General features: G+C 36.5%; 1 protein-coding gene across 1 annotated transcript; it reads left to right on the top strand.

The window, feature by feature from the left end:
• The first annotated feature begins 62 nt into the window (after window positions 1-62).
• Window positions 63-27499, top strand: DCAF13 (DDB1 and CUL4 associated factor 13). The gene is made up of 11 exons (XM_061123624.1): window positions 63-242; window positions 2792-2991; window positions 3909-4016; window positions 7939-8028; window positions 9615-9770; window positions 13749-13826; window positions 15493-15575; window positions 19141-19305; window positions 24302-24437; window positions 25716-25879; window positions 26851-27499. Exons 1-11 carry the CDS (start codon window positions 173-175, stop codon window positions 26936-26938), a joined length of 1338 nt encoding a protein of 445 aa, XP_060979607.1. The 5' UTR covers window positions 63-172; the 3' UTR covers window positions 26939-27499.
• Window positions 27500-27886: the final 387 nt, after the last annotated feature.

Below are 27886 nucleotides of genomic sequence, written 5' to 3'. Positions count from 1 at the left end.
GGAGCGCCGCAGGGCCCATCTGAGGCCGGTTTCCGCTCCGCGGAAGTCACATGACAGGAAGTGGTCGGGTTGAAGCGGAAGTGGCATGTGTTGGTGGAGAAGGAATCTGCGGCGGCGGTATCTGGGGCCTGGAGGGGAAGGGTCGTAAGATCCCTGGAGAACTGGCAGCAAGATGAAGGTGAAGATGCTGAGTCGGAATCCCGACCACTATGTCCGCGAAACCAAATTGGACTTACACCGAGGTGAGACAAGTTAGTTGGGAGTCCGCCAGCCTTGGATCCGGCCTCGGCTTCAGCGAGTAAAGCTGGTCGGGGAGGGGACTGGTGTTCCACTCTCGTTGTTTGCCAGTTTTCTTTCGCTAGGGCTCTTGGTTTATAAAGCGCTCCTGGTTCTGGGTAGCAGAACACTTGTCTTCAAATCCCTTTCCTTATAATTTTTGTCTAGTGGTCAGTGGCAGTTAGTTATATGGGGAAATGATTCCGTCTACACCGCTTTCAGCTGCTCTCTGTTCTCAGGGTCCTGTTGGGGGGAACGTGGATTTGAATGAGCCAAACTCGAGGATTGTGAAGGAATTAACAATTAAGCAAACATCTTAAATCTCTCGTTGTTACTCTAACTTTCGACAACTTTGCTACTTAAAATTACGTACTTCGGGATGTGGGAACAGACAAAGATGACACTTAAAGCCGTCAGTTTTCTCTTAAAAACTCTTGTGGAGAAGTTTAGTGGGGGAATGACTAAAATGAAATTAATGGGTTTTATCTGTACTGGTCTGTTCCCCCATTAACCTGCTAACTGCTTATAATTATAGCTAAGTGAACAAGCATGTGTGAATAGACTGTTCTAAGTGAAGCGAATAACAGGTGCAAAGGCCTTAAGGCAGGAATAAACTTAAGGCATAAGAGAAGGGCCATGTCTTCAGAGTTTGAGGTAGGTGTGAGCCATAGAAGGTGAGGCTGGAACAATATTTCCGTATGATTGAGTCATATAGCTTATCAGTATATATTGTGAGCAATGCTAACTAAATGGTCTCTGCTCACAAGATGTTTACAGGTTAAGTATCAAAACAGCAGTGTTCTTAAAATGCAAAGTAGATTATGTCACTCTGACTTGACACCATCCCTACTCCTTGAACTTGGTCCCATCTTCCTCTCTCCTTTCATGGGTGACTACTTTTCCCACAGCTAGTGTACATGTTCTCTTGTTAGTCTGTGTGCATTTCAGGCATTCTCTTTCAGGTATGCGGTGGCACACACCTCTTCCCAGTTTCTGTCCCCTGCAGATTTCCCCCCATCCTGTACACATGTAGGCACCCTCTTATGCTTCAGTTTCATATTTTTATACTAATATCAGAGTGTTTATTACATTGTCTCATTGTTATTGTGACTGTCAGTCCTTTTTTTACCAGATTGAGCTTACAGAGAGTGGCCCAGTCTTCTTTGTTTCTATGTCCCCTGTGTTTAGATAGCACCTGGCAGCTAGTAGTTGCGTTATTAATGTCTGAATGAAGGAATGGGTAACTGGTTGGTCATAGATTTTTTTTTGTTTAAGTAGTCTTTGTAAATGTTGTGCAGTATTCAAATACTTATTTGAGTATTCTGACTCATAGATCTGGGGTGTGGGTATCAGGGAATCTGTATTTTTAAAACTCTGTTGGCAATACAGCTGATAACATACAAATGTATAAAAACAACATACATCAGTATGTACTGTGAGTTTGTTTGCTCTGATGTCCTGAGTGTTGTATATGGGAGGTGTTCCATATGTCTTTGTTGAATGTTTATTGTTGACTGAATTGAATTTAGAGATGGGCATAATTATGGGTATTTGGAAAAATTTGTAGAAGATACAAGATTTAAACTGAATTTTTTTAGAGGATGTGTAGGGTTCAGATGGGCTTCCCAGGTGGTTTGGAGGGTAAAGAATCTGCCCACAGTGTGGGAGATCCATGTTCAATTCCTGGGCCAGGAAGGTCCCCTGGAGAAGGGACTGGCGACCCACTCCAGCATTCTTGCCTGGAGAATTCCATGAGCAGAGGAGCCTGACAGGCTACAGTCCATGGGGTCGCAAAGAATCGGACCCAACTGAGCGACTAACACGTACACACAAAATCAAACATTGAAAGTGCTCAATAAATAGTATAATCATCATCACAACATTATATCCTTATCAGTACAGTGATCAGCACTGGAGATTATTAGTGTTCCCTGCCCAGTAAGGGGGCTTCCCAGATGGCGGTAGTGATAAAGAACCCATCTGCCAGTGCAGGAGATGCAAGATATATGGGTTCAATCCCTGGATCAGGAGGATCCCTTGCCTAGAAAATCCCATGGACAGAGGAGCCTGGCGGGCTACGTTCAATGGGTTGCAGAGTCAGACACGACTTAAGCAACTTAGCATGCATACACACACCCAGTAAGGAGCTTAAGAGGTCAGTTGAGCAAACGTTTATGATGCACCTGTTTTTTGCTCAGCATAAGAAATGTAATGAAGAATGTAGCGGAAGCCCTGCAGGTGAAGGCTTATAACCCAGTTGAAGAGCGTAGTAGGACATAGAAAAGGAAAAGTTGTGTGTGTGTGTATGTATATAGTTATTTGTGTTCTATCACTTTCTGGTAATTTTGGAGAGGTTCTGGACAAAAGGTCTTCAACGTTTTTAGTTTTAGTCTTCGGCATAGTCAGTGTCCCTAATATAAGCTTATTGAATAATATATTGAATGATTAGCCAAGGAATACCACAGAAGGTATTAAATGTGAATTATTTTATTAAGAGGAATCATTCTTATTTCAGTTCCAAGAAACTATGATCCTACCTTACATCCTTTTGAGGTCCCACGAGAATATATAAGAGCTTTAAATGCTACCAAACTGGAACGGGTGTTTGCAAAACCATTCCTTGCCTCCCTGGATGGTCACCGAGATGGAGTCAATTGCTTGGCAAAGAATCCAAAGAGCCTGGCTACTGTCCTTTCTGGGGCATGTGATGGAGAGGCAAGTATCACTAAACACTGACATTTTAAACTGAATATAGTTACGTTGCAAATATTCTTCCTTTAATTGGGAGTTACTGTGGGTTTTAATTGATTTGATTTCATTTTTCTATGTCCTGTTTTCTTTTAATTCTCAAGACTAAATTTTCTTTGAATCAGTAACTTCAGTAGTTTCTTATCTAAACCTAAGAAATTAAAAATGTAGTAGCTTTCGGCTGTTTGACAGTAAGTAATAAGGCATGTTTACAATACAGATATTTAGCTGTGAGTTTTTTTCATAGAGTATGTTATTAACAATTCAACACTTAATTATTTCCCACTGTGCCAAGGAAAGAAAAGCTTTAAAGCACTTTTACAGTAGAATCAACAGAGTATTTAAGAGATTCAGTTTTCTGCTTGTTGATGTTTGTAGCCATAGACACTGCATATTTTTTTTCCCAATGTGCCTAACAGGCATTCTTCTGTGAAATGTAAAAAAATTTTTATTTTATTTATTTTTTTATTCTACCTTTGGCTATGCTGGGTCTTTGTTGCTGTGTGTGGGCTTTCTCTAGTTGCCACCGGTGGGGGAGGGGGCTCCTCTTGGTTGCGGTGCTGAGGCTTCTTGCTGCAGTGGCGTCTCCTGTTGCCAAGCATAGGCTGCAGGGCGCACAGGCTTCTGTGGTTGCTCCATCCCATGTGGGATCCTCCCTGACTAGGACTGAATCCGTGTCCTTTAGGCAGAACCCCAGCCATTGGACCACCAGGAACGTTCAGGATTGCATTCTTTTGATCTAGAGGATTTTGTTTTTAGCCATCTGGTAGAGTGATTTATAGCCTTTTCAGTGTTGAACTTATTTTTCTTGGAATGTAGTACTTCTGTGCCTGAACATTTTTTATTTATACTTTACTGAAATTTCCTAGTATGTTTTATTATAGGTTAAAATTTGGAACTTGACCAGACGAAAATGTATTCGTACGATACAAGCACATGAAGGTTTTGTACGAGGAATATGTACTCGCTTTTGTGGGACATCTTTTTTTACTGTAAGTATAATACAGTTAAGTCATTAACTCTTTTCACCATGTGTAGAACTAATCTAATTGAATATTTTCTGAGTTCATTCATGTGATCCAAGGCCCTTTCTGATTTTCACAATGCAAAATAACATTAGAACTCAGATAAGTCTTGGTTTTCTTTATGTAATCCAGCCTTTCCCATACTTTAAAAATTTTTTATTTCTAATTACACGTTACATGAGTGTGTGCTAAGTCGTTTCAGTCATTTCTGACTCTTTGCGACCCAGTGGACTGTAGCCAGCCAGGTTCCTCTGTCCATGGAATTCCCCAGGCAACAATAGTGGAGTGGGTTGCCATTCTCTGCTCCAGGGGACCTTCCCAACCCAGGGATTGAACTCATGTCTCATGTCTCCTGCATCGGCAGGCGGGCTCTTTCCCACTAGTGTCACCTGGGAAGCCCAAATACATATTACTGAACTAATATTCTATAGAACAGTTAGAAGTGGGATTAAAACAAGATGAGTCATTTGTACTTCCTTTGTCAGTTAGCAATAAGTCATTGAAGGATTTTTGTGTATGATAAAATATACTTAACATAAAATTTACCATTCTAGCCATTTTTAAGTATATGTTCCAGTGGCTTTAAGTATGTTCACGTCATTGTAAAGCCATCACCACTATCCATCTCCAGGACTTTTTCACCTTCCAAACTGATACGGTGTAACTGTTAAACACTAACTGCACATCTCTCACCCCTACCTCCTGCCCTTGAGTAATTTACCTGGTAATTACTGATGTGCTTTATGTCCCTGCATGTCCCTATGTGTCTGATAATTTCACTTAATATAATGTCCTTAAGGTTCATCCGTTTTGTACCATGTATCAGAATTTCTTTCCTTTTTAAGACTAATGCTCCGTTGTATGTATATACGACATTTTGTTTATTCACTCATCCATTAGTGGATGTTTTGGTTATTTCTACCTTTTGGCCTTTGCGAATAATGTTACTGTGGTATGCAGATATTGAAAGTTATTGAAAGTTTTTAATAGGAAAATGATGGAGTCTGAGTTGAGCTTTCAGAGGATTAATTTGACAGCCGTGAGTGATCAGTTTGGAGGCAGTTTTAATAGTCTGGATAAGCAATAATAGAGTCAACTCTGGAGAGTGAAAATAATTGAAAGTAGTTGTTAGGTTTAAAAACTTCATTTTTAGAATTAAGAGCTGTTTTATTGCAGTGTAACTGACATATGCACTACATAAGTTTAAAGTGTACAGCACAATGGTTATATACATCCTGAAGTGATTATCACAGTAAGCTTCCTGAACATTCATCATTTCATATAGATACAAAATTAAATATAGAAAAAGTTTTTTTCTTACAATAGGAACTCTTAGGATTTACTCTCAACAGTTTTCCTATGTTACATACAATCATGTTAATTATATTTGTCATATTGTACATTACATCCCTAGTACTTGTTTGTCTCATAACTAGACGTCTGTACCTTTGACTGCCTTCTTCCAATACCCACTGCCCCAACCCCACGCCTGTGGTAATCGCAAATACCATCTTTTTTTCTGTAAGTTTGTTTTTTTGAAGTATAATTGACCTGCAATACTAGGTTGGTTCTTTGTGCACAACATAGTGATAATATTTCTGTGCATTTCAAAATGATCACAAGTTTAGTTGCAGTGTAACCATACATAGATATCCATAGGTTTTGACTATATACCCGACTCTGTACACATACTTTGCAGCTAAAAGTTCATACCTTTTAATCTCCCTCACTTATTTCTCTCATCTCCCCTCTCCTCTCCCTGCTGGAAACCACCTATTTGTTCTCTATATTGATAATTCTGTTTGTATTTTATGTTTATTCATTTGTTTTTTAGAGTCCACATGTAAGTGAAATCATACAGTGTTTATCTTTTTAAGGCTGAGTAATATTCCGTTATGTTTATATAACACATTTTCTTTATCCATTCTTCTGTTGTTAAGCACTTAGGTTGCTTGGCTGTTACTACTAATGCTGCAGTGAGTATAGGGGTGCATATATCTTTAAATCTTTTCTAATAAGTGCTTTTGTTTTCTTCCAATTAATACATAGGAGTTGAATTACTGGATCGTATGGTAGTTCTGGTTTTAATTTTTTGAGGAACCTCCGTACTGTTTTCCATAGTGGCTCTACCAGTTTACATCCACCAAGAGTGCACAAAGGTTCCCTTATCTCCAAATCCTCACCAACATTTGTTTCTTGTTGGCTTTGATAATGATAGCTTATGGTGAACAGCGTCGGATTCGTGATCCCCGAAGAAGATTTAGCTTGAGGACTGGGGACCGGGCTTGATGACTCAAGAGCTTTTGTGTAGCAGAGTTTTACTAAAGTGAAAAAGGGACAGAGAAAGCTTCTGACATGGACACAGAAGGGGGCCCGAGAGCACCCCTGTTCACTAGTCTATGCGAGGTCTTATATACTTTTCCCAGACCTCCTCCCACAACATACATCTTAAATTAACAAGATTAGAACTAACAATAGAAAGATGTTACCAGACCCACTCACATAATATACATTTTAAGATGACAGGATTAGTCAGAAGATTCTTAAGAAGGAGAAATGTATCCTGGAGCAAGATACATTGTTATATTGATTAAGACAAAGCAATGTAGAAAAAAAAACATTTGTCCTTTTCTCCTTGAGATCCCCAGACCCCTTTCTCCTCCTAAAGGACTCTGGACCCCTTCCTCCTCCTTGGGGACCCTGTACTTCTTATCAACCTACCTAGGAATTGACTCTCTCAATAATAACCATTCTCCATTCTGACAGGTATAAGGTGTTACCTCATTGTGGTTTTGATTTGCATTTCCCTGATGAGCAGTAATGTTGGGCATCTTTTCATGTACCTATTTGGCATCTGTGTGTCTTTGGAAAAAAATGTTTATTCAGAGCCTCTGCCTATTTTTTGAGTTTTTTTGATGTTGAGTTGTATGAGTTCTTTGTATACTTTGGATATTAATCCGTTATTGGATATATTGTTTGCAGATATCTTCTTTTTTTACTTTGTTGATAGTTTTTTTTGCTGTGCAGAGCCTTTTTAGTTTGATGGAATCCCATTTGTTTTCCTCGCCTGAGGAAACATATTCAAAACAGTTTAGTAATATCGATGTTTATGTGATATCTTGAACATATCAGCCATGTCCCAAAGTCTTAAATTACCATAGTTTGTTTCCTTAACTTTCATTTGGGCTAAGGTGCCAGCAGTTCTGCCCACCATTTCTTTCACCATCTCTGTAACCTACAGCTCCAGTGAAAAGGCAAGCAATGCTTAGGCTAACATTATGAAAATCATATTATCCTTATGGACTCCTGAAAAATTCTCAGTATCCTTCAGAAGTCTACATTTTACAGTTTAAAAACCTCTGCCTTAATATTGATAGTTTCTGGAGTTTTGAGTCATACAAAGAAAGACTTTTCCCATGCCAAGATAATAAAAATGCCTTGTCTCTAGTATCTTTATGGATTTTGTTGCATGTTTTACATTTAAAGTTATCTGGAATTATATTTTTATATCAGGTGTCACACATTGGTTCATACTTTTTAAATGACTAACCTGATCTCACAATACCATTTTATTGTAATTCATTTTTCTTCCTAATTTGAAATGTCATCCTTATTACAACATGCAGCTTTTACCATCTTTATGATGTAATATTATTTCTACCCTTACTCTTGTTTTGCTCTATTCATCCTATTTTATTTTAAATTTTATGCATTTTATATGTTTATCACAAATCTTTAACAAGGTGGGGTATAAATGAATCGATAAATACAGTACTGGAAGAATGTGGTATATGTTATTTTTTAAACTAAAGATGTTTATAATTTGATGTATACGTTGGCAAGTTTACAGTTTATAACTGTTCTTCATTATCATTGTAAATATTTCTAGGTTGGTGATGACAAAACTGTGAAGCAATGGAAAATGGATGGACCAAGCTGTGGAGAAGAGGAGGAGCCATTGCATACAATATTAGGAAAGGTACAAAAATAAATTAACCCATACTTGGGCTACTAAAATTCTTCTCTTTTACCTACAATTATTTCATAATTTCAATTTCATAAAAAGGTAAAAGAAATCAGGCTACTTTAGGCTGCAGTACTTCACCTGTTTTAAGCAATAGTTAATGCAATCAAAGGGCCTTTGCAGTTAAAGAATTAGAACAGTTCTTTGGTGTTCCTTGCAATAGTGTTCTGTTTCTATTTTTAGTTAGAGGAGGCAGCAAAACATTTCCTATAGCAAGAACATGGGAGGAAATCTATAAGATAAAAGGTCAGAAAAAAATAGTGCTTCAGCTTCTCATTTATATCATGGATCTTTCCCAAAGCTCAGCATTTACTTGAAAGTATTCTTTAGGAAATTAATTTAATAGTGTGCTTTCTATATAAATCTTATTTACGTTTCTTAATAGCATTCTACAAATCAGTTGATATAGTTTAGTTATAACTTAAATTATAGCTTAATAATTTGGATCATTTGCTCTACCCATGTTTTTTAATCCTTATGTTTTGATACTAAGGGAAATTCTAAAATTAGAATTAATCTTTAAATATTTCATCTTTAAAATCTTTTTGTCATTTTAGTATTTAGTATATATTTAAGTTCTGCTCTTCAGGCTTCAAGAAGTTCTAAATGTTTTTTTTTTTTAAATGAGAGGTTTGGCCCATGATTAGGACTTTGCTGAATTCTAATGGTCAATCTAAATGTTCTTGAAGGATGTGGAGGTGGTATATTAGTATGAGATGGAAATAGTTTACAGATGGTAAAAAATTAGTAATTCGTGAAAGAAAAGTTGTTTCATTCTTGTAAAAGGTCTTATCACTAGGCGTTCCAAAGATTTTTTGAAATATTTAGTGTTACCCTTTGTCTGTGGTACTGGGGGTTAATTCTTACTGTGGAAAAGTCTTTAGAGACTTGAGTAGAAATAATTCTAAATCTGCAGATGTTGATAAAGAGTTCTTAAAAGCTTAAAGTATCGGCTAAATAGTTGCCTTTAATTTGCTTTGCAAACATTTTTTTACTGTCTAGTACAAAGGTAGGCTTTAATCTGGCCCTGAATAGATGAGTCATGTATTTTAAGTAAATAATACCAAATTTATGAGATTTTATTGCTTTTAACAACCTTAGCATCCACACTTGCTAATTTTGTTTCTCTCTCTAAATTTTGATGCAGTTGTTTTTATCTGTGTTCCTTTCCTGGGAATCAGTATTTCATGTGTTAAATGTGGAATTAAGTGTTTTAGAAATTACCTTTTGTGTTTCATTAGTTGATTCCAAGATCCTTTAATACCCAGTGACAATTTAAAAATTGCTTCAGTGCTATGTATTCAAACTTAATTAAATACATCCCATGTTAACATTTTTCTTTATTCCCAGAATGTGTGATAAGGAACATCACTTCTTATGGTAGTAATTTCTCCTTTAAGTAAGGGCTTTAAAGAAATTTCTTAGTGAACAGGGATTTTCTTAAGCAGGTGAGAGTGTAGAGAAATATATTTTAAGATATTATTCTGTAGATTTGAAGTACTAATGAAAAGACTCATCTGTAACAACCTCTGCTTTTAAAGACAGTGTATACAGGAATTGATCATCACTGGAAAGAAGCTGTTTTTGCCACGTGTGGACAGCAAGTAGACATTTGGGATGAACAAAGAACCAATCCTATATGTTCAATGACTTGGGGATTTGACAGTATAAGCAGTGTTAAATTTAACCCAATTGAGGTAATGCTCCTTTTTGAAATATGTTCTGCTTATTGTTTCTTTATAATCATATAATTTCAACTCTATTCAGGAAAAATTTGAATGTGTGATGTAAGAATTTTCTGAGTTTTAGTGGTGTTCTCCCATTTGGTCATTTTTCCAGATTATGTCTGAGTTCCACTTTATTTGATCAGATCTCAACATGTTTATCCACAGTTTAGTCCCAGACACCAGTGTTCAGCACTGTTAGAGGCAGTGTATGCGTGTGCTCATGGGGGTAAAACTCAAGCACATACCATCCTGAGGAACTTTCAGTTTTATTTGTACCTTCAGCACTCATGTTCCACAAAGTGAAAGTGAAAGTCGCTCAGTTGTGTCCAACTCTTTGTGACCCCATGATTATACAGTCCACGGAATTCCCCAGGCCAGAATACTGGAGTAGGTAGCCTTTCTCTTCTCCAGGGGATCTTCCCAACCCAGGAATCGAACCCAGGTCTCCTGCATTGAAGGCAGATTTTTTACCAGCTGAGCCACAAGGGAAGCCCCATGTTCCACAGATTACCTTTAAAAAAAAAAAGTTAATTCTTCTTAACTCTGTTGGAGGTCAGAAGAAGTGTTGAGCATTGTTTTCTTTAATCATTTGTACATTACAAGGACATCAGTGCTTCCAAATAATATGCATGATTATTTTTATACTACATGATAACTTGTTATAATTCTATTTTTCTTCACTCAGAAGACTAAATTGTGATTCCTAATTCCTTCCAGATCTAAGGGAAGAGTTAGAGATTAGCCTACTTATTGTTTATTTAGATCCAAACTTGGGAATGGAGGCTGCCCTGAAGGCCAAGCTAGCTCCTGGACTCCAGGCCTTTCCCTGAGCTTTTTCTGAATGCACAACAACTGATAAACTCACTGTCCAGAAGACCCAGTCAACATGCCTTTTTCTGAAGGAAGAAAAGGAAATCACTCTGTATGAGCTGGTTTTAGAAGTTATCAGGAGGCTATCTTGTTAGATGGTACCAGAGAAAATTCTCATCTGCAAGTTTTGCCTTTGAGAGACTCTTCATTGACAAAAGGAGAATTAAAAAATTGAGTCAAAGTAGCAGGGTATATAGACTGAGTGAGGGGCTTCCTTGGTGGCTCAGTGGTGAAGAATCCGCCTGCCAGTGCAGGAGACGTGGGTTCAATCCCTGATCCAGGAAGATCCCACATGCCAGAAAGGAACTATTGAGCCTGTGCTCTAGAGGCTGGGAGCCTCAACTACTGAAGCCCATGCGCCCTAGAGCCTGTGCTCACAACAAGAGAAGCCACCACAATGAAAAGCCCCTGCTCACCACAACTAGAGAAAACCCCACACAACAAAGAAGACCCAGTGCAGCCAAAAATAAATAAAATTATAAAAATAAAAGTATTTTTAAAAAAGAGTGAGATGCAGTAGTATGATATGAACTTGGCCTTGAAGTCCTGCTGAGAAATCAGTTAGAGGATACCCCCCTTCCTTCAGCCCACACCGGTAAACACTTGCGGGAGAGGCTGCAGGGTTAGAGCCGGGATTGGCAAGATCTAGTCTGTGAGGCCACTGCCTGTTTCTGGTTTTTTTTAAGTTTTTTTCTGGAACACAGCTGTGCCCTTTTGCTCATGTATTGTTTGTAACTGAGTTGGCACTACAAAGCCTAAACTATATCCCCTGTCGCCCTTTACAAGAAAAGTTTGCTGATCATTGGGACAGAATACCTGTCCCTTTTGTCTGTCTCTTCCTCACTCCACTGTCCATTTCCCTTCCTGGGTTCCCCTTGGTTGTCGAAGTGAGCTATGGCATGCAAGTCAGTCTTATAGACCAGGCCACAGTGACCCTGGGCAGAAGCAGGCTACGAACACAAGTGACTTGTGAGAAAATTTAATGTCTTGCCTTGCTGTGGACCTAGGCTGGAACTGTATTTCCTGTCAGTGTTGACCTTTCACAAGTCATAATTTTTCTCTGTATTTGTCTGTTTTTAAAATGAGATTAATTATGTCTTCCAGTGTACTTAGGTTTGTTGCGAGTGTCAAATGTGATAATATATGTGAATATTTTTAAAAGGTGCTACCCAAGTTTAAGATGGTGGTGTTATGCTGTTAAAAAAAAAAACAAACCAAAAACCAGAAGGAACAGTCCTGATTCCTACTTCCCCAATGGGTAAATGAGATCTGTTGTTTCTCTGTTCTGGTGAACACCTGCGTCAATAGAGCTGATGGCCAATCCTAAAATCATAATTGATGATTAGTGATGACCTAGCAACCATGTTTCTCAAACTAGCCTGTATAAAAAGTCTTATTTGTTCAGCTGTGTGTGTATGTGTGTTTTATTAACCTTATGACCTTGACTTGGTGGTAAAAGCAAATGGTGTGCATGTCTCTTACCCTGACCCTGTATTAAACTTAATGGGGAGGGCATGTTGCTGTGAACAAATGGAGTGTATTTGTCTCCTCAAATCATCACTAATTAACTTTCTGTTAAAATATTGAAGCTGAGAATAAAGCCTAAAGTTTATGCCAAGAATTGCTACATTTTACAGCGTTAAAGTCAGCTTTCCTTCTTGGTAGAATTTTTTGCTTTGCTCAAATTCAAGTCTTTTTGAGAACAGTACCTGGTCAGACCTTAGAGTGAAATAATGAGAAACTAAGGAAAGGTTGAGAGGAGTCACTCACAGGGGAAAAGCTCAGAGAGGAAGCAGTTTTTTAAAAAGAGTTTGGGAAAGAACTGAGATCCTGATGGTAGCATTGGCTTTATGAGTTTTATTTGAACTGTATACACAAATGTAGCAGGCTATACAGCAGTTTAGTAGTTAACTCTTCCAGTTCCTCTTATGCTTTCGGTAGGAATAATATAAGCAGAAGCCAGGAGTTACATCAGGAACCCATGGGTGAGGAGAAACGGTGCTGCAGGGGCTGGGATTTGGGATTCCTTTGGTAGGTGGAGAGCTTATTTTCTCTTAATGCCAAGGATCATGTAACCACTTGACACATTTATAAGTGAAGTCGCTCAGTCGTGTCCGACTTTTTGTGACCCCATGGACTGTAGCCTGCCAGGCTCCTCCATCCATGGGATTTTCCAGGCAAGAATACTGGAATGGGTTGCTATTTCCTTCTCCAGGGGATCTTCCCAACCCAGGGATCAAACCGAGGTCTCCTGCATTGAAGGCAGAGTCTTTTACCGTCTGAGCCACCAGGCATGTCCGACACATTTATAACTGACTTACAAATAAATATTTGAAACATCAGAGAGTTAATAACCATGAGGAAATGTCTAACTGTTAATAAAGCAATAATTTATACAGTCGGCCGTCCAAATCCACGGGTTCTGCGTCTGTGGTTACAGAAGGCCGAGTATTAGAGACGTGAGAATCCTTGGATTTTGGTATCCTGCACCCAATCACCCACAGGTACCAAGGGACGACTGTATATTTAGGAAATACTGCCATAGATGTAATATTTTTAAATGATACTTAATATTGCTGCCCAGTGTAGTAAAATTAATATATTTCCACATTGCAGTGCTTACTGCTATAACTCTTTGGAAAAACCATTACCTCTGAATAGCATAAGCCATAAAATTATTCATACTTTTTGATTAGAGTGATGCCACTACTAAAATCTTATCCTTAGGAAAAGAAGATCTAAACGTATTCAAATGTTTACTGAAATGTTATTTATAATATGGAAGAACAGGAGACAGGTCTAAGTGAAGAAGGGGTAAGTAAAATATATTGTTATAAAATAGAATGCAGAATATCTACAATATCATCTCAGACATCTAAAATACATGCATGGGGATTTAACCATGAAAATCTTTGGCTTTGGTTGCCAAGATTAGGAGTGACTTGTTGTACCCTCTTACAATGGACTTTAGTGTTACAGCTTTGTATCTTAAAGGGTAATTAAATCATTTGTTCACGAATGGACATGGTTTGCTGCCAAACCTGGCTTTTAACTGATAATTGTTACACTTATTTTTAGACATTTCTCTTGGGAAGTTGTGCTTCTGACAGGAATATAGTACTGTATGATATGAGACAAGCTACTCCTCTGAAAAAGGTGAGTTTCAATTTGTCTTCTGCTTTATACGGTTGTTAATGCATCCTCTTGTGAATCGAGTGACTGAAAATACAGAGTGAATGTTTTTTTGGAATTAAAAAAAAATTCTTTTTAATAGAGATGTTCGTAAAACTCGAAGTGGTCATAATGGCATTCCCTCAATTCCTTGTTGCTTTTTAGAGACCCTTAAATTTCCATGAGGTACTATATTCTAGTCTTCTGTTTTCCATAATGCCCGAATATTTTAGACATCTAGTTTGTACTTACTGAATTGAAAGTTCTTGAGTATTGCATCCTATTAGTCAGGCCCTGTGATTATCATAGAGACACACATGGTACTTTATTCCAGAAAGTTTTATAACTAATTCACATAATCACCTTTATTTGTTTAGTTACATACCAGTGGGGGTAGCAGTTTGACGTTTTATTTAGACAAGCACTATCCTGTTCAAGGTGTCAGATTTCCCAGCAGTTCTGAAGCAGTCATTCCAGAACTTAGATATCAGAGTTAATACAATCTTAAGCTGATTATAAAGAGGCAGGAAATATTATTAGTAAAGAGAGGAGTGCCATTATAAGTAAATGAGTATACAGTTGATGGCAAGTGCTGGAATTGAGAGAGAACCAGAAAAGCTAGAGCTTGTTAATGGACTTCAAGTCTGTTGTCATAGACATCTCTGTGCCATACGTAACGGAGATGCTTTTAATATTTTTGTTGTTACCAAATCATTTTCATAACATGTAATAAATTCAGAAGTATTAGAAGTAGAATATATTGATTGACGTTTGAGCTAGATAAGTAGAATAATCTTTCCAAATTTCATTCATCCATGTCACATGGTGGGAATATCATGCATGAACTTTGGTGTTAAGACTTTAAGCAGGTAATGTAATCTTTGTTTCTTCTGTGAAATGGTGATATTAATAACTACCTTACAGCTCAGTGGTGAGAATAAAACATTACTCATTCAGCAGAATGTTAACATGGAAGTGCTAGTTTTTTGTTTATTTGGTTTTTGTCTTTTTTATTGGGGTATAGTTGCTTTATAATGTCGTGATGGTTTCTGCTATACAAGTGACTCGGCTGAATGTATACATATATCCCCTCTGTCTCGGACCTCCAGCCGAACGCCTTTCATCCCACCCACCCAGGTCATCACGGAGCACCAAGCTGAGCTCCCTGCTCCGTGCGGCAGGCGTTCCCTCCAGCTGTCGGTCTTACACATGGTAGTGTGTGTGTGTATCAGTCTCCCATCTCCCAGTTCATCCCACCCGCGCCAAAGGACTGGTTTAATAAGTAGTAGTTTCTGCCCCTTTCAACCCTACCTTCTCAGTTGTTAATAGTAGTACTTTACTACTTTTGGGTTTAACTATTCTTACATATGTCTCATTTTCCCAACTACACTATAAGCTTTTTGAGGTCAAGGGACCACTTATTAAACATTTTTATATTTTTTCAATATTTAGTACTCTGCCTGTGTGTTCGGGAAACAAATTATTGATTTTCTTTTCCTATTGCACTGAGCCAAATACTGTGGCACATGATAGGTGTTTATTGAAGTATTTGCTTAAATCAATGAAAAATGAAGAAAAGGAAATGACATAGGAATTTACCCATTTTAGAGGGACTTAATTTCATAGTAATGGGTTAGTGTATGTTTCTCAGGTCATCTTAGATATGAGAACAAATACAATTTGCTGGAACCCTATGGAAGCATTCATTTTTACTGCAGCAAACGAGGATTACAAGTAAGTTTCCCTTTTCTTATAACTTGATTTCTATCAGAAGTAACTCAACTATATATGTCTTATTAGTGAAATATATTTTCCTAGGTAGTACATGTCTCTGTAAAGTTTTATTGGAATATAGTCACATTTATTTATTTTTCACTTTTTAAACTTTTTATTTTGTATTGGGGTATAGCTGATTGGCAGTGTTGTGATGGTTTCAGATGAACAGCAAAGGGACTCAGCCGTACATACACACGTATCCGTTCTCCCCCAAACCCCCCTCCCGTCCAGGCTGCCACAGCACTGAGCAGAGCTCCATGTGCCGTACAGTTGTACATGTCTCTTTTTCTGACTCACTTCACTCAGTATGACAATCTCTAGGTCATCCATAGACACATTTACTTACGTATGGGATATGGCTGCTTTTGTGCTGTAATGCCTGAGTTGAGTAGCTGCGACAGAGCCCGTATGACCCACAAAGCCAAAAATGTTGATTATTTGGCCCTTTACAGAAAAAGTTGGCCAATCCCTGACATTAGCCATATATCAGTAAATAATGACTGAATCATACACGTTTTAAGAACCTAAAAATGTCTGCCTGCAAAATGTGTAGGCAGGTGATTGTTATTCATGTTGTCACGTTATCAGCCACCACTACTACTTCAGTAAGACAAAAGGAAAAACTAAAGTTTCGGTCTTTACCTTAATAGTTACAGATACATTTATCTGTGACTCTTTGTAAAGGAGTAACTTAGCAGCCTTATGTTCTTGACCTGGATGGAATTTTATGATTTCTTATGTACTGCTTTAAAACTTGCTGAAGCATTTGACATTAGCTCACTTTATCTTTTCAATATCCCTATAAGGTGAATAAGACATGTATGTTATCCCCTTCTTATAGATGAGGGTATTGATGTAGGGGGTTTAATCTCCTAATGAGGAAAGAATATCTTATTCATATTTTTTTAAATCTAAGCATTTATTGTACTACTATGCATATGATGGATTCTTAATACGTGGTTTTTTTTGGCAGAAGGTGGAAATTTGTCATTGGATTGAACTTTAGATCTTCTGTATTTAAATTCTTTGTTCTTTCCACTACTGTTAAGAAAGCGTAAATTAGTTTGGAAGTAGGATTTATTACATGATGCTTTAGTGGTTTTAAGCTAAAAGCATCAGTTACGACTTTTCTGTACTAAAACAAAGTTCTCATCAACTCAAACCACTTAATTGAAGTTCTTTTAGCCTTTATTAGTGTTTGAAGTTAAATGCCCTTGTTCTAGTTAAAAGCAATAAAAAAAAGTCCTGCTGACGAATCTTACTAACATTTCTAAAGTTTGCTCTAATTAGCTATTTGGGAAAAATAATCTTTTTTACAGAGTATCTTTAGAATTTCTCATTTTTTGCCTTGGAAATAATTATATATGGAAGCTGAAACAAAGAGTACATCACTTGTAAAATACTTGTTAGAGTACCATAATTGCTCTTACTTGAAAATGATTTTGCTGTGTAAAATAATCTTTTAACATTTTATTTCTTTTCTTGCCCTTTAAATAATCCTATTGTGATTTAGAAATCCAAGTTCAAGTCTAGACCCAACCAATAACTATTGTAAAAAGTTAGACAAGTCATGTGAACTAGTCTATACCATAGTTTCATCAGGTAATAGGGTTGAACTATATTATCCCTGAAGAATACTGTGACTTGAAACTTTGTTTACAAAAACATTTTGTATCCAGATGGGTTGATTTGCTTGGAATTCTAATAAGTTCTTAACTTTTTTCTCATGTAGAAATTAAAACAATTTACTAAAAAAATTCACTAAAAACAAACCTGGTTGAAAGCCACTGCTCTAGATAGGGAATATACAGCAGTTTTCAGCTCAGAAATTTAACCTCAGTGATCAGTATGACCTTGACCAACAATCCTGTGTTACGTTTGAAGATCATAAAAGAAAGCAATGACTCATCTCTGAGTTATTTGAAAATTGTTACCTTTAGCATCAGTGACTTTTTCTAATAATGGTATCAGGAAATATTCTTTATGAAGTGTTTTTTCTTTTTTTTAATTTTTGTTTTGAGGTAATGTTAGGCTTGCCGAAAAGTTACAAAAAAGGTACCTGTAAGACAATTTCCCCAGATGTTAATGTCTTAGGTCACCATAGTTCGATTAGCAAAACCAAGAAATTAACATTGGCACAATATTGTAAACTGTAAACTTTATTCCATCACTAGTGTTCTTTTACTGTTCTAGGATCCAATGCAGGATCCTACATTGCATTTGCATTTGGTTACCAGGTCTCCTTAGTCTGCTCACTGACTTTCTCAGTCTTCCCTTTTCTGTTATGACCTTAGTACTTTTGAGAGGGACTGACTTGTCAGTTATATTGTAGACTGCTCTTAACTTGGGTTCAACTGGTGTTTTCTCATTATTTCATTGAGATTATGCATCTTTGGCAGGAAAACCACAACATTGATATCCCCTTCTTGGTGCATCAGATCAGGAGTCCATAATGTCGGTACATCTTATTGCTACTTATGTTAACCTTCATCACTTAGTTAAGGTGGTATCTACCAGCTTTCCCCACTATAAAGTTATTATTTTCTTCTTCTGTAATTAATACATATCTGCAGGGAGATACTTTGAAATTTTGTGTTTATCTTGTTTCTCCTCAAACTTTTCCCTCGCTAATATTTGCATCTGGAAGTATTTTGATGTTAGGAAATTGGTTACAGTAATTCTGTATTACTACTGTCCATCATTTATCTTGGTTCATTTTAAGCACTGTTCTAGCTGTCAATGAAAAAATTTTAAACCTCGAAAATCATGAAGTCAGTGTTCTTGCCAATCGTGCACGAAGTATACTTTTCTAGTTTTAGTACACCCTTTGAAAAGCTGTCCTTGCTCTCGTGTATCACTGATGGAGTATAAATTAGTGTGATTTCATTGGAAGTGATTTATCAACTCAAAAACTTTTAAAAATGCTCATGCCTTTGAACTTAATAATTCTAATTATAGGAATCTGTCCCATTAGATATCAAAAGTTATAATAAAACATTGGAAACTTTACTAACAGATTTAAATATAAATTTAAACAAATTATCAATTATTTTAACTCATTTATATATGAAAACATTAAAAACATGTTCAGAGATTAATAGATAAATGCTCGTAATATGCTACATGAAATATCAATATAGAGCTTTATACAGTAATATCTTAATTGTATTAAAAGGCACATAATTAAATAGCATGGTTAAAAGAAACAGTTACATTGTACTGACTTTCTCTGGGTAGTGAAATTAAATCCTAGTTTTATACTCTTCATGCACTTGGAATTTGTACATTTTCTACAATGAGATTTCTGTTTGTAAGGATTAAAGTGTATAAGTATATAATCTTAAGGAATAATAAAACTGTTGATATTTTTCCCTATCCCTTATCTGCCGTGTGAAGAATTGAGCTATTTATTTAGATGTGCTTTATTTATTAGCTAGCCATCTTAATTTCACTAGTGTCTCTTAGTACTGCGTGTGCATTTTTTCATAGAAACTTGTATCAAATAATTAAAACTCTTTTACAGCTTGTATACTTTTGATATGCGTGCCCTGGACACTCCTGTAATGGTGCATATGGATCATGTGTCTGCAGTGCTTGATGTGGATTACTCTCCCACTGGGAGAGAGTTTGTGTCAGCTAGTTTTGATAAATCTATTCGAATCTTTCCTGTGGACAAAAGTAGAAGCAGGTATGTTACTACCAGTAAACATTTGTTTCTGTTTGACTTTTTTTCCCTGCCTTGACCATCATGTCTGTTTCGAAAGGTTATTTGGTGGACAGAGAAGCCTGGTGGACTCCAGTCCATGGGGTCACAAAGAGTCTGACACGACTGAGTGACTAACACACACTGGTCTTGTGTATATGATGGGACTCACACTCAGGTGTTGTGATGTGGGCTGCCACCTTCTGCATCATCTGTGAGCAAAAACATCGCCTATGGGGCAGATTCTTTATTGAACAAGGTATTAGCTTTATATAATTTATTGATGTGAAATCTTGGTGTTTCAGTCAGTCAGTTCAGTCGCTCAGTTGTGTCTGACTTTTTGCAACCCCATGACTCGCAGCACGCCAGGCCTCCCTGTCCATCACCAACTCCCAGAGTTTACTCAAACTCATGCCCATCGAGTCGGTGATGCCATCCAGCCATCTCATCCTCTGTCGTCCCCTTCTCCTCCTGCCCCCAATCCCTCCCAGCATCAGGGTCTTTTCCAGTGAGTCAACTCTTCACATGAGGTGGCCAAAATATTGGAGTTTCAGCTTCAAAACCTTTTTGAGTGTTTTATACCAATTTTTTAAAGCCTTTATTTTTTTTAGGGGAATTTTAGGTTTACAACAAAATTGAGAGGGAAGTAGAGAGTTCCCATATATTCCCCGTTGCTATGCATGCAGAGCTTGTTCCATTATAAACATTTCACATAGGGTGGTACTTTCATTACCTCACCAAAATGTAGGATGAACCTATGCTGACCCATCGTAATCTCCCCAAATCCATTTACCTTACAATTCACTCTTTGGATCATATATATTCTATGGGTTTGGATAAATGTATAATGACATATATCCATCATGATAATATCATGCAGAGTATTTTCACTGCCTTGAAATAGAGTAAACTTTAAAAAAAAATTTAATTTGATAATGAAGAACTTAAAGTTTCCCCTAATACAGTTAAAGAGAAGTTAATAATACCTTATATTTGTTGTTTTGTGCTTATTTAAATTCAAGTCTCATACATTAAGGCAAAAATGGAAAAGAGAAAAATTAGGATTTAAATGGTCAGGACAAGTCTCCCTCCATCCTCATCTAGTAGATATGTGCTCTGGGATGATCAGGAGATGGGAGGTCTGAGTACCCCGCTGTCCTGTGCTATGTGTGTGTCATTGTCTGTGTTCACTGAATGTGACTAGTGTTTCAGATGTTCTGTTTCATATGGCTCGGCCCTCTACTACATACGTTACTGAATGTCGTGTATATACTTGTACCACCATGTAATATCATTTTACATGTTATTGTATTGAGGTAGTTTATAGTAAACTGGCATTTAAAGGTTTTCAAAAATAATTTTTGACTGCATTTGATTTTTTGCTGACTTTAAAAATTAACTCCTGTAAGATACAGCCCCTTATATTAGTGTGCTGTGATTTACAGACCCTTTTATGCATATTCAAGGCCAATCCAAGAAAACTAGAAGATATCTTCCCATAAGGAGTATGGTGGTGTCACTCACTCTTGAAGATACGACCACCTCCATTTTGATACAGTAAAGTAGGAACATTAAATTTAAAAAGAACATATATTCTCTCTAAATTACTATACATATATACACATATGTGTATGCTCAGTCATGTCCAACTCTTTTGCGACCCCATAGACTGTAGCCTGCCAGGCTCTTCTGTCCATGGAATTTCCCAGGCAAGAATACTGGAGTGGGTTGCCATTTCCTTCTCCAAGGGATCTTCCAACACAGGAATTAAACCCACATCTGCTACGTCTCTTGCATTACAGGTGAACTCTTACTGCTGAGCCACCAGGGAAGCAAGTTTGGGAGAGCAAGCACCCAACATACACAAGACGTGTATGCATACACATTTATACGTATACTTGCTTGGGTGACCACATGTTGCTTCAGTGTTGGAGAAAATGCACATGGCGAAAGATAGCAGAATGATTGGAAGTCATAGAAAAGGAAAGGAGATAACTAAGCAGACAGGGAAAAGAAAGAACACAGAACCTATATACTGAGGCTGGAAGGTGATGATCTGTACTAGAGGACAGCAGTGTGGAGCTGATGAAACAGGTTCCCCAGCTTTATAAAGACTGATTAGCAGTCTTTATGGGACCCTTTCTTTACTTAAAGCTAGAGAAAGAGCATTCAGTTTGGTGTTGTAACTATAACAGGGTGGAGAAATTTCACCACTTAAGTGCAGTGATGAGAATTTTGATCATTACTCTTAATGGTAACTATCCCAGCTTCTACTGTGTTGAAGGGGTCTGATCTTCCTGAGCAAGTGATGTTTGTTTTCACAGACACATCCTCCTGACTCAGGAGCCTTGCAGGTGCCTAGCCTGCATCTGTACCACCCTGAAAGTGACAGCCTCCTTAGAGTTTACACTGTAGGCACCTCATTTGCCTCACCCTTGTCCCAGCCTTGTGTTCACAACCAAAAGATTTTGCCCACAGAGTCTCTTCAGGGTCACACAGCTCCATACGTTTTTTGGTCATAGCCAATCTGCTTGTCTAACTCTTTGGTGTTTTTTCGTGTGATAGTTGAGGAAGCCATATTAATTCCTAAACTTTTGCATATCAGCATGAATTGCTAGCAGATGACTGTCGTCATCATCATCGTGTATAATTAAAAGGGTATTTGAATCAAAAGTATACTGGGCAGGTGTTCTGGTGACTTTGATCTTCATTTTGTCATTTTCTGTTTTGAACTCTTGGGGTTGGTTCCTATGTGACTGTTGAAACTAACTTGATATTCTTGTCATGAATGGTTTGTTGGTAATTGTTCAGTTAGGCCCGAGGCAAGGCTGATAGTTTCTATTCTTCTCACCTCTCTGGAAAAAGAATCAAGAGAGTGTGATCCTCCATCATGTCTTGACACCAGGACCTCCAGAGGTATGAAAGTAGCACAGTTCTAACATGATGCATAAGCAGACTTAAGGATCAAAGGAGGGGTACAAGAAATGGGAAATTTAGGCACCCGTGATGCCAAGAGCCCCATAGTTGAGTTCAAACTGATTATTCTAAAACCAGCATGGGCAATTAAATGCAAGTCTAGTTAAAAGCTCAAATTATTCCAATATTATACGAAGTGAGTAGTTCTAATACCCCATTTCTAGGAATTGTCTCCTGATGTTTTTTGAAGATTTTGTAATCACAATTTAATACGTGTTACTTCCTGTTGGGTTTAGTTATAAACGATATAAATGATACTCTCTCTGACCGTTACTGTCATCTGCTGGAAAGCTGCTTCTGGTTTGTTTCCATGGTCTGCTCTAGTTTCCTATCATTACAAAAAACATCAAATAATACAGGCAGTGCTTTGAATGATCTGTATTTTTTTAATATTTTCTTTTCAAAGAACTTAAAGTCACTGAAATATATTTTTAAAGTAAATTTTCACCACAGCCAAAAAATAAAAATACGGAAATCTTTAAAAAAATAAATAAATTTTGAATAGGTTTTCAAAAACTATAGTTAAATCAATATTTGAAGGTAACTTCTATGGATTTCATTCAGTATTTACTTAGCAAACAAGTAAATTCAGTTGCATTCACATGGAACAGTTCTTTTAGCTTGACTGTGTATGTAAAGAATTTAAGTTTTTAAATTATTTATCTCCACCAATAATATAATTTATAATGAAAATTATGTGTCTGTTCTATGTGCGAGCATAAACATATCTAGAAGTTATAACTCTGCGTAGTTTACCATTAAGGAGGATTCTCAGTTGGCCAAGTAACTGTCCATTGGATTGGTCTGGTCTAATATCAATACATGAACTGATGTAATATATGCAGGTTATTTTTAGTGGTTACCAAAGCCTTATTGAATTTCCTGATATTTACACTCAGTATATTGCTGTGGGGAAAGGGAGATCTTAAATAGGTAGAGGTTGTGAGAATTGAGTCTTGTAGAAGCAGAGCATTGAGAGAAGAAAAGGCAGGCTGTCTGATCTACTTTTCCTTTTAATAGTATGTTCATTCTAACCATCCTCTCTTTTAGAATTGTGTCATGTGGTTTATCTACATGGTCATTCAAGAGCTCAAAATGTATCTGTTAGAAATAGCATAATAGACTACTTTTCTGAGCGTACTTCTGAAATGTTTTTATAGGTAACTAAATCTATCGATTTCATCATCCTATGTGAGTTTTCTTTTACTGTGCAGAACTGGCTGAGCGTGTTTCCTTTGTAGCCTGCATTTTGAATCACTTAATCCAGATAAGGAAGTTTTACTTTTCCAGGAGTCTCATGTTTTCATTTTTTCTGACCTTGTCTTTTACTTGCTTTTTAATGCTCTGCTTAACACTTCCTAATATAGTATCTTCTGTGAATTCACTTAGCATGTTTCACACCTTTCCAAATAGGTATGATATTTGACATCTCCATTTACTAAATGATCCTTACCTCAACTCATCACTTCTGTAGCCCTCTCTTTCTTTTCACATATGTAAGTCATCCGCTCTCACTTTAATTAAATTTTTCAAATTAAACTTTTTCAACAGTTTGACCAAAACAGAAATCAGACATTAGGATCAGCATATCAGGATGTGTTCTTTGAATGCTGTTGAGGTTTTTTTTTTCCAGTGAAATGAAACCCAAAAAAGTGTGGTGGTTGATCTTATTGTTACTCCAGCTTCAGTGTATTTTATTTGTGTTATACGCCCACAGTTATTTTGTGATTTTTTTTCTGGATATCTAGTTTTGCTTGGTTGGTTTTTCTTATTTTTCTGACTGGATTATGACTTCTCTGGGGGCGGGACTTTTCAGTAAGTTCAGCAGCACTTAGCATAGACTCTTAGCAGTATGGTCCAATAAAAACACATGTAAATGAATTTTAATTTCTTTTTTATACTCTTTCAGGGCTCAAAACAACGTTACCCTGATACTTGATAGGTAGTTGGTTAAGGAAAATCTGTACCAGATTCCTAAAGGTTTTAACTTAGTTCCTCTTTGTAGGGAAGTCTATCACACAAAGAGAATGCAGCATGTTATCTGTGTAAAATGGACCGCTGACAGCAAGTACATTATGTGTGGATCTGATGAAATGAACATTCGTCTATGGAAAGCTAATGCCTCTGAAAAGTTGGGTGTGGTAAGAGATCCTATTTTCTTTCATTATCACACAGCTTGTTTCTAGTGTTATTGAATATCATTATATTATAAAGAGAATTTATTTCAAGGGCTTTAGTTTTGATAAAAGGAAATAAGCTAGCTACGAAACAGACAAGGTTGTATGAAGTTTACTTTTTTCATGTCAAAGGCACCTTCAGAGTTCTTTGTTTTTGTTTTTGCTCTTGGCCACACTGCATGACTTGTGGGCTCTTAGTTCCCTGACCAGGGGTTGAACCTGGGCCCCTGGCAGTACAAATGCTGCGTCCTAACCATTGCACCACCAGGGAACTCCCCCAGAGACCTTTGTTAATTCAAATGTTTGATCACATTTGAGCCTTCTTGTTTCTTTGTATTTTCCTTGAGGTAGGGAGAGAAGATGTAGGGACTAGAGGCTTAGAACTTGGAATGTGTATTTTGTTAAAGGAATAGTAATCAGACAAATCAAAGACTGCAAGTCTCTGTGAGGTATTATTATTTTAATATCAAAGACAGTGAAACACTTAAAAAAATACACAGCTTCAGACTTAAAAAAGATTTGATGAAAATATAACAAATATTACTGTTGACTGGCAACCTCTGGGTTCTGAGTTATGGTTGATTTCTGTTCTTAATGTTTTTCTAAATGTCTCATGTTTTCTATAAGAAATATACAGGTTGTTTATATCTGAAGCAAATAGTAAGTTTAATAAGGAAAGGTTAAGTGTGGTTTATTTTCTGCTTAGCCCTGGAAGGAAAATCAAGATATAAAAATAAGCAATTAAAGATAAATTCATTTTAGGTTTAATAATTATTAAAGTACTACACTATGCCTAGGTTTATGTTCATTATTAAATATTCCTCTAAATCATATCATCCTTAACAATTGTTAGGCAAAGAATGGTTATTATGTCATCACTTTTGTTTCTGTTTCAATAATTTTTATAGAAAAAATTTTTGAGTGGTTCATTAAGTGCTTTTTCTGTGTTATGTGGACCAACTCAGTGGTCCACAGAACCTAACTCCCTAGGCACTGCTTTTTTGCAGTTGGTGGCATCCATCAGTACATTGTAGGCACCCTGACTAAGAGGAAATACAGTGCTTGCAGAGCTCGTATCAATAACATAACCTTGTAATGGGTACAGTTTAATGTAACTGTATTAGTAATTTTGGTTGCATGTCATAAATGTTGATATTGGGGAAACATTTCTTCCTAACTCTGTTGAACTTAAGCAAAACGAACACATCATTCGTGAAAACATCAAAATGTATTTCTTTTCAGCTTACATCACGAGAAAAAGCAGCCACAGATTATAACCAGAAGTTAAAGGAGAAATTTCAATATCATCCTCATATAAAACGTATCTCTCGTCACCGACATCTACCAAAATCTATCTACAGCCAGATTCAGGAACAGCGCATCATGAAAGAAGCTCGTCGACGAAAGTATGTTTTGGAGCATTTGTATCTCAGTACTGTTTTCTAACTCTCCCCTCACATCCCACCAAAACCAAACAAAAAATGTGCCCGTCAAAGGAATATTTTATATGCTGTTGTACATCAGAGGTGGTTTTGAATACTCCTCTGGGCTTTTTCCTGATAAAACGGGAAGCTATGATTATCTAACATGATGAGAATTTTCATTACCTATCTTTGGGAATATATTTAAAGGGCAGACAATGTCAATGACATACATATCAAAATTAGAAAAGGCTCTACTCATACTGAAAAAACTATTGTAAATAGTGTAAAAAAATGATTTCCGATGTAGCTGGAATTAAGAGGTAATAGTGTATTTTCTAGCTTAAAGACTGACAAGAATGTTTGTTAGATAAAAATTTATCTAATATGCTTGCTTCATCATAACATTTGGAATCTAGTATTTTGGCTCTGAAGCAAAAGTTTCCACCATCACCATCATTTCCCCTGTAGAATATTCTTCTCTTTGCAATCCTTGAATTCATGTAATATATTATAGAAATTCTGAGAAAGAGTTTTTTTTTTAATTAGACAATGCAAATTGTTATTTTGTTATGTTTGGATAGATGTTGGGGTTGAGTCAATTTTAAACATTTTGATAACTTGCAGCAGGTTTTTAAACTTAGTAAAGACAGTGATATAGTAAGAGAAGAAGCAAATAAGTTAACAAAAGTTGGTTTCTAAGTGAAAATCGCTCAGTCATATCTGACTCTTGCAACCCCATGGACCATATAGTCCATGGAATTCTACAGGCCAGAATACTGGAGTGGGTAGTCATTCCCTTCTCCAGAGCTACTTCTTACCTACTCTTGTGAAAACTTTTTTTCAGTGGGTAGTTTTCTAGTGAAAGAAAATGCCTTGTAATTTTTCTGAGAAAGTTTTCTTTGGTTAAGGTGACTTCTCATAAACTTAAATTTTGTGTATTGTTTAATTTCTAGGGAACTGAATCGTATCAAACATAGCAAGCCTGGATCTGTGCAGATGGTGTCAGAGAAGAAGAAACACATAGTGGCAGTTGTGAAATAATATTTGGTATTCTTACTGATACTAATGTATAATTATTTGTTACATGTTGATTTGTGAACTCTATAAATAAAAGTACTGCCCCTCTTATAACAACAAATGTTTTAGTTGTATGTGTAGAGCTTAATTGTTGCACATTTTTGCTATCTTGAAAACTTATCTTTAAAGGTGACCTGATTGATAAGACTGTCCAACATGTTATCCTTGATCATCTTTCTTCATTGAAGAATACAGAATTTACAAACTAAATTATTTTTTGCTGTTAGAAATTACAGATATACTCTCACTTTGATATGTTATTTTAGACACTCTACATTTGAATTTACATCAGAGACCAAACATCTCTTTTGTTACCTTCAATGTTACTTTGGATAATTATTGCAATGATTCTTCCTTGGATTCCATATGACACATAGAAGAATTTTGTCTGAACTTTTCTCAATTGAACTTATTGTCTGTGTTTTATTTATATTGGGCTTTTTGAGACTGTATAGATGATTAGCTACATTTATATAACTTATAAAAATTATAACTTACAATATTATAAAATATCCTTTTTCTCAGCATTATGACTTTGTTCCATTTCTGCTAAATAATTTCTTTTTAATCTCAGCAATCATAAATAGCTCTGTGTGACATAGATTGGGTTTTTTTTTTTTTTTTAAACCCATCATCAGCTTAGTATTATAAATACAAACCTAATTTTTAGGAAATTATGTTAAAAAGAGATTAAAAATCCAAAAGAAAAAATATGTTATGAATACATATATTTGTAGTAAAGCTATTTAAAATACAACAGCGATGATAAATATCGAAATCTGGAAAGGGAGAGAAGGATTCAATCAGGGTGGGATACACAGGAGATTTTAACTGTTGATAAGGTTTCTTTCTTCAGCTGTGTGTACATTCTATTATTTTTTATGCTTTCTTGGATATTTTAAATATTTCATT

The sequence above is a fragment of the Dama dama genome, chromosome 21 (genome assembly GCF_033118175.1).
Source record: "Dama dama isolate Ldn47 chromosome 21, ASM3311817v1, whole genome shotgun sequence".
NCBI classification, from domain to species: Eukaryota; Metazoa; Chordata; class Mammalia; order Artiodactyla; family Cervidae; genus Dama; species Dama dama.
This window is presented reverse-complemented; position numbering and strand designations above follow the sequence as displayed.

Coding starts and splice junctions, on each gene's coding strand:
- DCAF13 (XM_061123624.1), top strand. CDS start 173: ATGAAGGTGAAGATGCTGAGTCGGAATCCCGACCACTATGTCCGCGAA. Junction 8,029..9,614: donor TGCATACAATATTAGGAAAG/GTACAAAAATAA, acceptor CTGCTTTTAAAG/ACAGTGTATACAGGAATTGA. Junction 24,438..25,715: donor CCTCTGAAAAGTTGGGTGTG/GTAAGAGATCCT, acceptor ATTTCTTTTCAG/CTTACATCACGAGAAAAAGC.